General features: G+C 47.5%; 1 protein-coding gene across 1 annotated transcript in view; it reads left to right on the top strand.

Annotated features, from left to right (window-relative positions):
* Positions 1-2,035: 2,035 nt before the first annotated feature.
* Scarb2 (scavenger receptor class B member 2) overlaps positions 2,036-12,612 on the top strand; it is a 57,145-nt gene continuing 46,568 nt past the window's right edge. The window contains exon 1 of the mRNA XM_052735378.1: positions 2,036-2,482. Coding sequence (XP_052591338.1) covers positions 2,366-2,482 — 117 coding nt within the window. The 5' untranslated portion in view covers positions 2,036-2,365. The remainder of the gene's footprint in view (positions 2,483-12,612) is intronic.

Raw genomic sequence — 12,612 nt, 5'->3', positions numbered from 1 at the left:
CACAGAGTAGAAACAGGGAGGGCTTGGGAAGCCAAGCGCCCTGCATCTTACATCAGTGAAGAGCTGCTGCCATTCAGCAACTGGCTGGACCTGTAAAGTGATTCAGTGTTCCCCAGAATCCTTAGCAGATTGGTTCTGGGGCTTCTGCAGATGTCCAGATCCCTTAATAGACAATGACATAGTAGGACTAGGGGACATAACTACAGAAGGCAGAGTGTTTCTAGCATGCAAGAAACCCTGGGTTCGATCCCCAGCACATCAAAACCAGAAAGAGCGAGCACCAGTACTTGTAAGCACTTGACAGGTAGAGGCAAGAAGATTAGTTCATCATCCTCCAAGATTGAGGCCGGGCTGGGATGCACGAAACCCTTCCTTAAAATTGAAAAAAAAAATAGACAAAAGAAACCAGTTTGTTGTGTGTGCATAAAACCTACACACAACTTTCCTTCTGCCTCAGTTTTTAGATAGATCACTAACAATCCTTAATACAAAGTAATGCTGTAGAAATAGTCACGCTATTGTTTAGGGAACTGTGACAAGAAAAGAAATCTGTGCAGGTGCAAAGGTCCTGAGTGTGACTGCCCTGCCTAGTACATCGGCAACAGTGTAACTTTTGAATTCTTTTCTTTCACCCCTTCTTTTGTTTGCTTCCTTTTCGTTTGTTTTCTTTCCTCTTTTGGGACAAGGTCTCCCTACACAGTGCAGCCTGGCCTCCAGTACCGTGCTCATTTGAACGTTTTCCATCCTGGTGAGTCGAATCCTTAATGAAAAAGGGAATGGACTGGTCAAAAAAAAAAAAAAAAAAAAAAAAAAAAGTCCTCCCAGATCTTCCCTGCAGATGGCATTAGTGACTGATGATGGTCTCAGCTGCTGAGCACTACTGAAATCTATCCCATGGTGTTTAGCCCCCGGTTGGTAAAGACCTTCTTCTCAAGGTTGCTCCCAGTCAGCTGACTAAGCACAGAAGGGATGTCAGGCCTGCATCTGTGATGTGTCAGAATTTTGGGACATGCCAATTTGGCTCAAGGACTACCAAGGCTTTGCCAAACTTGCAGTGTAGTGCCAGGCACTTCTTTTCACCCAGCCTTCCCTGCTTGCCTGTTCCTATCACCGAAAATCACACCTGTATCCCAGTTCCGGTTCCCCTTATAAACCTGTACAGCATTTCTCTCTGGCATGACTCTGAAGAACTGGGATAGCTAGCCGCTTCATAATAGGGGCTCCTGTGGGGATTAGTGTGTGTGTGTGTGTGTGTGTGTGTGTGTGTGTGTGTGTGTGTGTGTGTACTAATAAAGGCTGGGCATGGGACTAACCCTCATTCAACTAACATTTACTGAGCTCTTGCTGTGTGCATGCCCTGGCCTGGGTACCTGGGCATAATGGTGAGCAGAGCAGGCAATAAACATCCGTTGAACTTGCTTCTCTGCTAACAACACCCTTCGTCAGGACACAGAGAGCGTCTCAAATCTGTTCTCCGAATACGTGGCGTCACATACATTACACACTTGAGCCCACTCAGAAGGAAAGTCCTTGTTTTTCAGGTTTTGCTTTCACTCCTACTGGTCTTGCCCTAGGTCCGTGAAACGCCTCCTCCCTTTCTTGGGGACACACACTCATATATTCCTGGAGACCCAGTTCAACCCATCGAGGCAAATGTCGCTGCTGCCGCCACATATCAACATGCACCTTGCAAAAGCACTCGTTACACTCTGCTAAAATCTTCCAACGAACCCCGGAGCTCCCCTGGAGCCAGGGAAACAGAACGTCCATCCCGAGTTCCCCAGGCTTGGCCCACAGTAGGCCCTCTGCCCGGACCGGCCCGATAAAGAAAGCGGATGAGCGAATCGGGAAGGGCGATTCAGTTCCCGGGATGACCGCGCCGCCTGCAGGGAGAGGATGCAGACGCTACGCCCGCCGAATCGCTGAAGCCGCTACAGGGCACATGACTGGCGGCCTCCGCCCCGCCCCGCCCGCTTCCCCAGCGCAGTCGCCCGCCGCCTCTGCCGCCGCCGCTGCCACCGCCGCCGCCGCCGCGGGTTGCTGGCGAGCCACACCGGCCCGCGTCACCGCTCTGCGCGCTCCCTGCACCTCCCCGGCTGCTTCAGCCCAAGAAAACGAAACCCAGGAGGCCCCGGCACCCGCGATCGCGCCGACTTGGTGCTGCGAGGGCCGTGCTCGCCCCGCGCTCGCCCTGCGCGGACTCCAGAGCTGTGCGCACCGCGCGGGCGGCGGCTGAACCGGCACCGGGCGGGCGCGGGAGCCGTAAGGCCCCGGGGCTTCGGGCGCCTGCTGCGCGGCCTCGGCGGCGTTGGCCCTTTCCCGCTCGCAGTTGGGTCGCGGGCCCGGCCCGTGAGCCGCGCGCAGTATGGGCAGATGCTGCTTCTACACGGCGGGGACCCTGTCCCTGCTGCTGCTGGTGACCAGTGTCACGCTGCTGGTGGCTCGAGTCTTCCAGAAGGCGGTAGACCAGACGATCGAAAAGGTGAGGCGGGCTAGGCGTGTGCTTTTGTGTGTGTGTGTGTGTGTGTGTGTGTGTGTGTGTGTGTGTTCGCGCACGCGTGCCTTTCCAAGCCATCCTCCCACTGCGGACTCTGTGTGGAGAGAGTCGCGCTGGCGCCGACCCTGCAGCACACAGCCCTTGTTTGCCCCTGTATCCCGGGCTTGGCAGGATAGGGAGGCTTGAGGTGACTGTTCCCGTTAAATAACCTGTAAGTCTACAGGATTTGACTTTTAAGAAAGCCTTGTGTTTACGTTCTATCGTTTGCATTTCTCTCCACCCCTCTGCGCACCCAGTCTATGCTGAGCCCTGTTTTCCTCCCACTTCACTAAGAAATAGAAATGCATAAAAGCACCGCAGAAGAGGCAGGTTTTGTTGGCTGCCAGCCCGGCCTTTGAAGCGGAGTGGGGCTGAGGATGAGAAATGGGTGAGAGGTCTATTGTGTTCTTGACTTCCTGGGCAGGGCAGGGTAAGGCGGTTGGCAAACAGGCCAGGCTTTTGGAGTGGGTGACATTTTATCCATCACAGTCAGTGCTTAGCGGCTTTGTGTCTCTCAGACAGCCTTGTCCGCCTTGTCTTCTGTTCATCCTTGTCATTACTTGGGGGTGCCTTTAGGCCCCTTTTAGGATCCGGGCCTGTCTCTCAGAGTGGATGATTGCGGGCTGCAAAGCTGGTCGTGTGGAAGACGTCTCCATCCTGGGACTGCCCACGCCATTTCTTCCTTATACCCTTTCACCCACATCCACCAAGCACAGTGGAAAGAGGAACAGGAGAGAGTTACTAGGATCACTCTCTCCTTTAAAAGTAAAGGGATGCATAAACAAGTCACTGGAGTGGCCCTTTCTCATTAGCCTCATGCTTAGGCACAATATTCCGCTGAACTGATTGCCGCCACCTAGGTACGAACGCTTAGGCTTGGTGTGCTGGGAATCAGCGTACTCCAGTTACTCCAAATGGCAGTCGATGAGGTCCCTAAATAGGGACTTCCAGCAATAACCACTGACTTGGAATCCTGCAATTAAAGACTTTTGGTTTTTCGAGACAGAGTTTCTCTGTGTAGCTTTGTGCCTTTCCTGGAACTCGCTTTGGACACCAGACTGGCCTCGAACTCACAGAGGTCCACCTGGCTTTGCCTCCCGAGTGCTGGGAGTGCTGGGATTACAGGCGTGGGCCACCACCGCCCGGCAAGACTTTTTTTTTTTTAAGTGTCAAGGCAAAGCTCCATTCGAGTCTTAATGAGATGGCATTGCCAAGAGAAGACCAGGCCCACTGTCTCAGCCTCTCAAAGACTGTTGATTCCCTGAGCCTGTGTGTTCAAGGGCAAAAACAAACCCTTTCTCTACCCCCCACATCTAAATTCCTGGCTCGTCTTAGACTCTTGCTTTGGTGGCTTGAGCTAAGGGATACAACAGTCAGGTTGTTTAAAAAAAATTGGGGGGGGGCGGGGTCTGGTAGGATAGTTGGTTCTCCCAGCACCTCATCTGTAACCACTCTGATTCTTTTGGATTCAGTTTCATCCACAGAGGGAGATGTGGGAGGCAGCATTGTGGGACCGGAGTTTCTGTCGGCCACAAGTGGTTTTCTTGCTGGGAAGGACCTGGCTGATATGGTACAACACAGGAGACTTAGAAAACTGCACAACCCCAGCTGCAGAGCAGTGCACCGCGTGGTGCCTGACAGAAAGGAAATGTGTTAGTTTCAGCAGCTGGATTGGGGGTGGCTTAAGTCAACTAGAGGTTACCAGTGTGCACTTGCCTGGGTAACCTGTGGTCACACCAAACGGAGGGAAAGACCGAGAAGGACTCTGCAGATGGGACGTGCAGGGAATGGATGTTGGCTCCACGTGGGCCAGTTGAGTAACCAGGGACTACTTACTGAATCTTTCTTTTAGTTTTTCCTTTTGAGACAAAGTCTCACTATGTAGCCCAGGCTGGTCCTTGAACACACAGCCCTTGTTTCAGACTCCCATTTGCTGGGATCATAAGAATGCATCACTACACCTGGCTCTGTTAATTTTTCTTTCTTTTGAGGGGAGGGGTTCCTCTTGTAGCCCAGGCTGGCCTCAAACTCACTGTCAAGCTGAGAATGACCTTGAACTCCTGATCCTCCTGCTTCCATGTCCTGAGTGCTGGCGTCACACCTGGTTTATGCAGTGCTATGATCAAACCAGGGTTTCTTGCATGTTAGGCAGATGCTCTTCCAACTAGTTTTATCTCCAGCCTGTAATATTTATTTATTCATGTTTCCTTGTCTGTTGGCACGGATAATAATGACCAAGGTATTTAGAAAGACTATAAAAATTTCCAAGAAAAAAGTCCTCATATGTCCATATTTTATCAGAAGTTTCTGTCTCACAAGCCACTCCCAAGTAACCACATAGAAAATTAATTATAAATGCTCCACCAATAGCTCAGGCCTGTTACTAGAGAACTCTTGCATTTACATTAACCCATATTTCTTATCTATGTTTTGCCACGTGGCTTGGTACCTTTTCTCAGTACAGCATGTCCATTTTGCTTTTCCTGCATCTGCTGGTGACTCCAGACTCCACCCTTCTTCCTCCAAGCATTCTCAGTCTGGCTCTCCTGCCTAACCTCATCCTGTTCAGCTATTGGCCAGTCAGCTTCTTTATTAAGTCAATCAGTGACATATATTCATACAGTGTAAAGGAATATTCCACACCATATAGTCAGTGTTTAATGATAACAATTTTGTTTTTATTAGAAGCCACACAGTGAAACTTCATGAGATTAGGAATTAGACACCTTACGTTCAGATCTGAAATGTGACACTCTCCAGCTTTTAACCTTGGGCAAGTCACTTAACTTCTCTAAGCCTCAATTTCATTTCTTGTGAAAGTGGAGATGGGAAACGTGAGCCATCTTGGGCACCCAGTTGTATTTCCATGAAGCTTGTGAAGTATAAGCTTTGGGTCCTTTGCTTGCACAGGTCCTTCCAAAGCCCTGTGTTTAATTTTGTGTCCAATTTTTTTTCCTTCCTAGGAAGGGCCCTTTGAATTGCAGAAGCTTCAGGGCCCATAAAACCCGACCCTGTAGACTAAGCATAGAGCACTTGGGTATCACATAAGGACTAGGTGATCAATATGTGGCAGCCATCATTGCTTCCAATAGTATTTCTATGGGATGGTTCATTTGTAAGTTGACTTTAATAGAGTCACTCGGATACCACCAATTCTTACTATTTTCCTTGGAAGATTGTCCATTCCCCTACTTGTATAATATGAAAAAGAGGAATGGGGCAAAGGTCGAAATTCAAATGCACCAGTTTAGCCAATTGTGGGAAGTTTAGTGAGATAATTGTTATAAATATTGATCTCAAAGATGTGGAGATGACTTCGTAATATAAAGTGCTTGCCAGGTAAGCACAGGGACCTGAATTTAGATCCCCTACCCCCACATGAAAGGCAGGATGGGGTGGCATGTACCTGTAACCCCAGCATTGTGAGGCAGAGAGACAGAGGGTCTCTGGGACTTTTGGTCAACAAGTCTGGCCAATCGGTGAGTTCTAGATTCAGTGAGAGACCCTGTCTCAAACAAACAAACAAACAAACAAACAAACAAACAAATAAAGAGACTTGGCTGAAGAAGACACTCAGCATTGACCTCTAGCATCCACTTGCACATGGACACGTGCACATGTAGTCACATATGTAGCCACATACACCCATATACATACATCAAAAAGAAAGAAAAGAGTTTATCTTGAATGATCATTGTCCTTGAGTTCTAGATTGGCACAGCAGACGGAAGTGGGACTTTTATTTTGGCCAGTAAATATAGTGGATGGAGTGGATATTGGAACTATATATCCCAGTTGCCTGCTACTTGGTATGAGCAAAATTTAGACATAAGTGTTGGTTGGAAGTAATCAAGTTTATTCAAAGCCAGCCATGAAGAAATTAGTAGGACCAGCTTCTCAATGTCTTGGGGGCTTTTATGGGAGTTGGAGGGGATGGAAGATGGAGGGAAGGGAAGATGGAGGGAAGGGAAGAAGATGGAGGGGATGGAAGATGGAGGACATGGAAGCTGGAGGGGATGGAAGATGGAGGGGATAGACGATGGAGGAGATGGAAGATGATGGAGGGGATGGGTGATGGAGGGGATGGAAGACGGAGGGGAGCCTGCATCTGAGCAGGGCCTTTGAAGGTAGGGCCTGTGTTTTATCCAGAACTTCATGATAGATCTTGAAGTGTGTGTGTGTGTGTGTGTGTGTGTGTGTGTGTGTGTGTGTGTGTGTGTGAGACAAGGTCTCACTATGTAGCCCTGGATGGCTTGTTTCTTTGCTGTGAAGAGACATCATGACCACGGCAGCTCTTATCAAGGAAAACATTTAATTGGGGGTGGCTTACAGTTTCAGAGTTCAGTCCATTATTGTCATGGTGGGAAATATGGCGGCATGCAGGCAGACATGGTGCTGCAGAAGGAGCTGTGAGTTATATACCTTGATCCACCGGCAGCAGGGAGAGATTGTCCCACTGGGCGTGACTTGAGCATATATGAGACCTCAAAGCCCACTTCCACGGTGACACACTTTCTCCAAGTCCACACCTATTCCGACAAGGCCACACCTCCTAATAGTGCCACTCCCTGTGGCCAAGCATTCGAACACATGCATCTGTGCGGACCGTTCCTAGTCAAACCACCACAGCACACCGGTAAGCAGTGTTTCTCCATGGTCTCTGCTTCAGGGTTTGCTCCAGGCTCCTGCCTTGGGTTCTTCCCCCAGCTTCCCTCAGGGATGGACTGTGATGTGGAAATATAAGCCAAACAAATCCATTCCTTTTGGTCAGTGTCTTATCACAGCAACAGAAAAGTAACTAGAACAGAGAGTTCCTTCATCCAAAAGATTGCAGAGGGCTGGAAGGACAAAGGTCAGGGCAATTTCAAAGGAGCTGGTGCTATGGGACCCAGGCATGCTGGGCCCCACTAATGACTGCCTTATCCTGGGAAACCATGTAGTCACTGGTTCAGTTCTTATTTACAGAAGAGGCGTAGAAGCACCTCGCTTGTCTTCAGCCCCCACACACTCCCTAGGGGTGCTAAGGCGTCAAGAAAACCTTTGGCAAACATTTGAGGCTTTCTAAAGACAGATCTCCAGAGACCCAGTAGACAGTTTTCCTCTGAGAATCAACTGTGGTGATTGCACCATTAAACCAGCACTTGGGAGGCAGAAGCAGGAAGATCGGAGTTTGGGGTTATCCTCCACCACATAAGAGAGTTCAAACCTGGCCAGAGCTGAATGAGACCCTGTCTCAAAAAATAAACACAAACAAGCAAACCACTTTTTTTCTCAGAGAGCCCAGAAGGACGAGACTTGATGTGGTATTTATTCCATAGCCCAGCCCATCACTTTGATACCTAACATATGTCTGCTACCTTGTGGGTGCATAATAATTGAATTTTATTCCTTGCTGGGAAGCAGGCCCTGGGCTCCTAGTACACGCCATCGCTGGGCTATACCTCCAGCAACTAAATAGAATCTCGAAGGACTCTTTCTTGCACATGACCTCATTTCCCTACCTACCTCCATTCAAAGAACATGGAGCCGGACTATGGCTCGGTGGTGGAATGCTTGATTGGCATGGCAAAGGGCCTAGAGTCAATCCCTGAGACCAGGAAGGAGGAGGAGGGATCACCCACTTAGAGCTAAGAGCTACAAATGTAACAGTAAATAAGACAGTCTCTGTCCAAAGTTGAGAAGATGTAGACTCTTGGTTTTTGTTTCATTTTTTTATTAAAAACAAACAAACCAACCTTTGAGATCACCTTATTTGTTATTTTCCTTTTGGAAGCTAAGTGGCTTATCCAAAGACCAGGGGAGTGGTAGGAGTGCCAGCTTGGTCTCCTGACGCTGAACCTAATTCCCCACCTTAAGAAGGACCACATTGCATTTTCCTGGGACTGCCCAGTCTGATTCATGTGTACTTGCTGCTCTGGTGTCAGGATTAGCAGCCTCTTCCCCCAAAAGACTGCGGATTGGATGATGAACGCAATGGCTACCTCTCACCTGACCCATGCTACACTGTCTTCATGTAATTCTACTGTCTGCCGCGACTTGGCATGGGGGGAGAGGCACACTCTTTAAGGAACTGAGACCCCTTCAAGCAGGGAGACTTTTTTTGTTTTTCTTTCTCTAAAGCCTTTGAAACTCGGGTTAGAAATGGCTCTGTCAGACCTCCTGAGAGTATGACAGAAACTGGAAGGTCAGCAGGAATCCCAGCTTCCTTTGCTTACTCATCCTGCCCTGGCTGTTTACTGACCTGGGGCTTCCCCCATTTCTGTGTGGCTTTCCAGCTGACCTCCCAGGAGCACGCTCATTTCTCAGTTTGTCTTTTGCAAGTTCCTAATAGTGATGTGACTGGCTGTCTACCCAGGGAGGACTCAGAACTATGAACAGGCAGTGTCGTTAAGTTTCTTAAATGATGCTGGACTCTGAAATAGAGTTCTCCTCTCTTGGAAACACGATCTTGTCGTTGCGCACTCAGAGAATGCTTCCTTCAAACTCTTCAATCCGTGTTGACCACAAATGTACTCATAATTGCCAGTTATGACAGTGGAGCAGACCAGTAGTTGTCTGTGTTGTTCCTGGACTCTGGGGGGCCACAGTGTAGAGGAAGTCAGACCTCGCCCAGACCTGCCTCATTAGGAACTTAGCGGGTTGAGGAGCTGTGGATAGCGATGGTTTTAGCCGATCTTCATTCCCTGAGATGGGAATTCTGGCTGAGGACGTGACTACGATACTGCCATTACCTAGCACATTTAAATGAAAAGAAACAGAGGTGTAGGGAAATTCTTAGCTGTGGGAGTCACTTTGCTTTACTGTTCAATAAAGTACAAAATTTCATTCTGTCAGGCCCCAGCCAAGGGGCCATCTGGTCTGCCAGACATTCGCTTGCTTCCCGGGGAAGAGTCAGCAGGTGGGAATAAGCTCATTAATGAAAACATGGGATGTTGGCCAAGTGAGGAGACACTTAGAACCCATATCATCAAATGTACTACACACACTCACAGTACTAAGAAAGGGGCTGCTTTGAATCAAAGCTGGTAACCCATCAGAACCAACCAAAGGAAAGCAAACGCTGTCCTGGGATCTAACTAACTCTCTTACTGTTTGAGACAGGATCCGATGGAGACCAGGCTGGCCTTGAACTCACTGTGTAGTTGAGGATGACCTCTAACCCGGCCAGATCGTCCTGCCTCCTTAGCTCAAGTGCTGGCCACGCCCAGCGGTTTGCTTTCTCTTTCTCAAAGTCCTTTCAGTGTGCACGTTGGCTTTGTTGTTGGTTTAGAAAGTGTAAAGAGAACGTGAATCGTTTGCAAGGCAGCATGCTGAGTGCTGTGCGTATAACAGTAAACAAGCTAAGCTTGTTGTCTTCCAGTTCACACTTCTGGCCTCTTTGTACTCCTAAAATTACTAAAAACTCCAGAGAACTTTTGTACTTTTGTCTCTGTGGGTCTTCCTTACTGACGCTTACCATAGGAGAATTAAAACCAAAGATGGCAAGATGGGTAAGTAGATACAGTGCTTGCTATGCAGAGTGACCTGAGTTCGAATCCCCAGAACTCATAAAAGGTAGACACGGTAGTGTACTTCTGTAATCCCAATGTTCCTACAGCAAGATGCGTGGTGGGGACCTGAGAATCCACGGAGACTGGCAAGCCAGGTAGCCTGGCAGATGCCACACAGAGACAAACAACAGAGACCCAGTCTCAAAGTGGGTAGAAGGCCGGGGCCGACATGTAAGGTTGTCCTCTGACCACACACACACTACGGCATGTATTTGCCCACACCCACGCATACACACACACACACATACACACACACACACACAAAATAAAAATTTAAAAATTTGAGAAACTTTTAAAATGCAAGACGACATCAGCAACTCACCTACTCTATCAAAGCAAGGACATCTTCATGGGCCAGGTAGCCTCTGGAAAACTCTACTCCATACTCACAAAGCCAGGGAGGGGAATGGAGGAAATCATGTATGACTAGTGTTACTGAAATTGCTTTTGACTTGCAGAGTGTCTGAGAGGGTCTCAGGGACTTCTAGGGGTTCACCTAGTTTCAGTGAAATTAATAATGTTGATTTTTTTTAGGAATGTTTAAAAATATATAATACATGTTATTATATTATTAATATAGTAATTATATATTATCCATGTTTTATATATAAAACATATATATACACACACCTTTGTTGTTATAACATGTATAATATAGAACTATAATAATTATCCATATCTATGATTATATTTCTATATGACCTATTTGGATTTTTTTTGTTGTTGTTTTGTTTTCTTTGAGACAGGGTTTCTCTGTGTAGCTTTGAAGCCTTTCTTGGAACTCACTCTGTAGCCCAGGCTGGCCTCGAACTCAGAGAGATCCACCTGCCTCTGCCTCCCAAGTGCTGGGATTAAAGGTGTGCACCACCACCACCCGGCCATGACCTATTTCGTTATTTTTACTACTAATTATCTATTTTATTATTATTTATTATTGCTATTACTAATTATTACTACTAATATTTTCATAGCAGCCAGAGTTTGCACAGTGCACTATTCATTTACTGTGTCTTTCTTGTGTGCCCATGAGTTCAGTGTCAAAACAGGATTATGAGATGGGTGAGGTGACCCAAGCCTGTAATCCCAGGACTCAGAAAGCTAAGGCAAGGGAATCACTGCAAATTTGAGGCCAGCATGGGCTGCAGAGGCTGGCCTCAGCTACAAAACGGTACTCAATCTTGAAAGAAAAAAATGAAAAGGTGACAAACCAAACAGAAGTCCCAGGTTTGGGGCCATTAATGATTCAGATTCTGGGAATCGCTTGTCTTTCATTGTGTCTGCTGAAACTCGATGAGAACATTGGTCTCTCCATAACTCATAATGTCCTTCTCTGGCATCAGTCCCATGGGGATTCCAGTTTGTAGCACACAATTTAGTATTTCAGGCTAGCTTGAAAGTTTTTTGAAGGTAAAGGTCCTGTCGTATTTAGTTCTGTATCATCTCCTGTTGCCAAATTCAATGAGTTATACAAAACAAGATGTCAGGGGCTGGGGTGTAGCTCAGTGGTAGGGCACTCATGCGGCCCTGGGTTTAATCTCTAGCACCACAGAAAGACGGAAGAAGAGGAGGAAGAAAAGGAAAGGGGAGGGAGGGAAAAGAAGAAAGGCAGGAATGAACAGGATGCTTAGGGAAGTTCTTGGATGGATGGAGGTTTAGGTAAAAATTCTGTCTTTGGGAGGATTTTGTTGGCTTGTTGTTGTGTGGCTTTACATTTGATCCCACCCTGGAGCTCTGTAGGACAGTGGCCACATAGTTACCCCTGAATGGTTTATCCCTTTAAAGTCTGGAAATGTGGGCCAGAGAGATGAGTCAGAGGGTAAAGGTGTTCATTGTGCAAGTTTGATGACCCGAATTTAACCCCCAGAACAATGGAAAGGCGGGAGGTGAGAATTTCCTACCTGACTTAAATCCAGTCCAGTTGATAATGAAGGTTAGATATCTGTAGATGTAATTCTAAACGGTCTTATTAAATTAGAAACACAGAGCCAAATAAAGAGTTAAACGCCCAGAGATCGAGCAGTAGCCAAGAGCTAAGACCACCTTATCTTACCACTCGCTGCTGTCCTTCCCCTGAGAGAGGGACCTTCTTCCTGTGTGTCTGTATTTTTATTGTCTTTCTGTTCTGCCTTCTCATTGGCTCTAAACCCAACCACATGACTTTCTTGTCAGTGCCTGTCTATACAGACCTCCAGGTCTCGGGTTGGGGATTTAGCTCAGTGGTAGAAGAGCGCTTGCGGCCCCCTGGGTTCGGTCCTCAGCTCTGGAAAAAAAAAAAAAAAGACAAAGCAACAGACCTCCAGGTCTCTATGGTTGGTACTTGGATTAAAGGCGTGTGTCACCATGCTGGCTGTGTCCTTAAACACACAGACTCTGCCTGCCATGTGATCAGGATTAAGGGCGTGTGTTACCACGGCCAGACTTCTGCTTAATGGCTATGACCTCTGATCCCCAGGCAACTTTATTTATTAACATACAAATAAAATCACATTTTAGCACAAGTGAAATATCACCATAGTTATCACAGGC

Source organism: Peromyscus californicus, unplaced genomic scaffold (assembly GCF_007827085.1).
Source record: "Peromyscus californicus insignis strain IS unplaced genomic scaffold, ASM782708v3 Scaffold_13__1_contigs__length_99412109, whole genome shotgun sequence".
In the NCBI taxonomy this organism is placed as follows: domain Eukaryota; kingdom Metazoa; phylum Chordata; class Mammalia; order Rodentia; family Cricetidae; genus Peromyscus; species Peromyscus californicus.
Note: the sequence above shows the minus strand (reverse complement) of the source record. Positions and strands in the feature narration are given on the sequence as shown.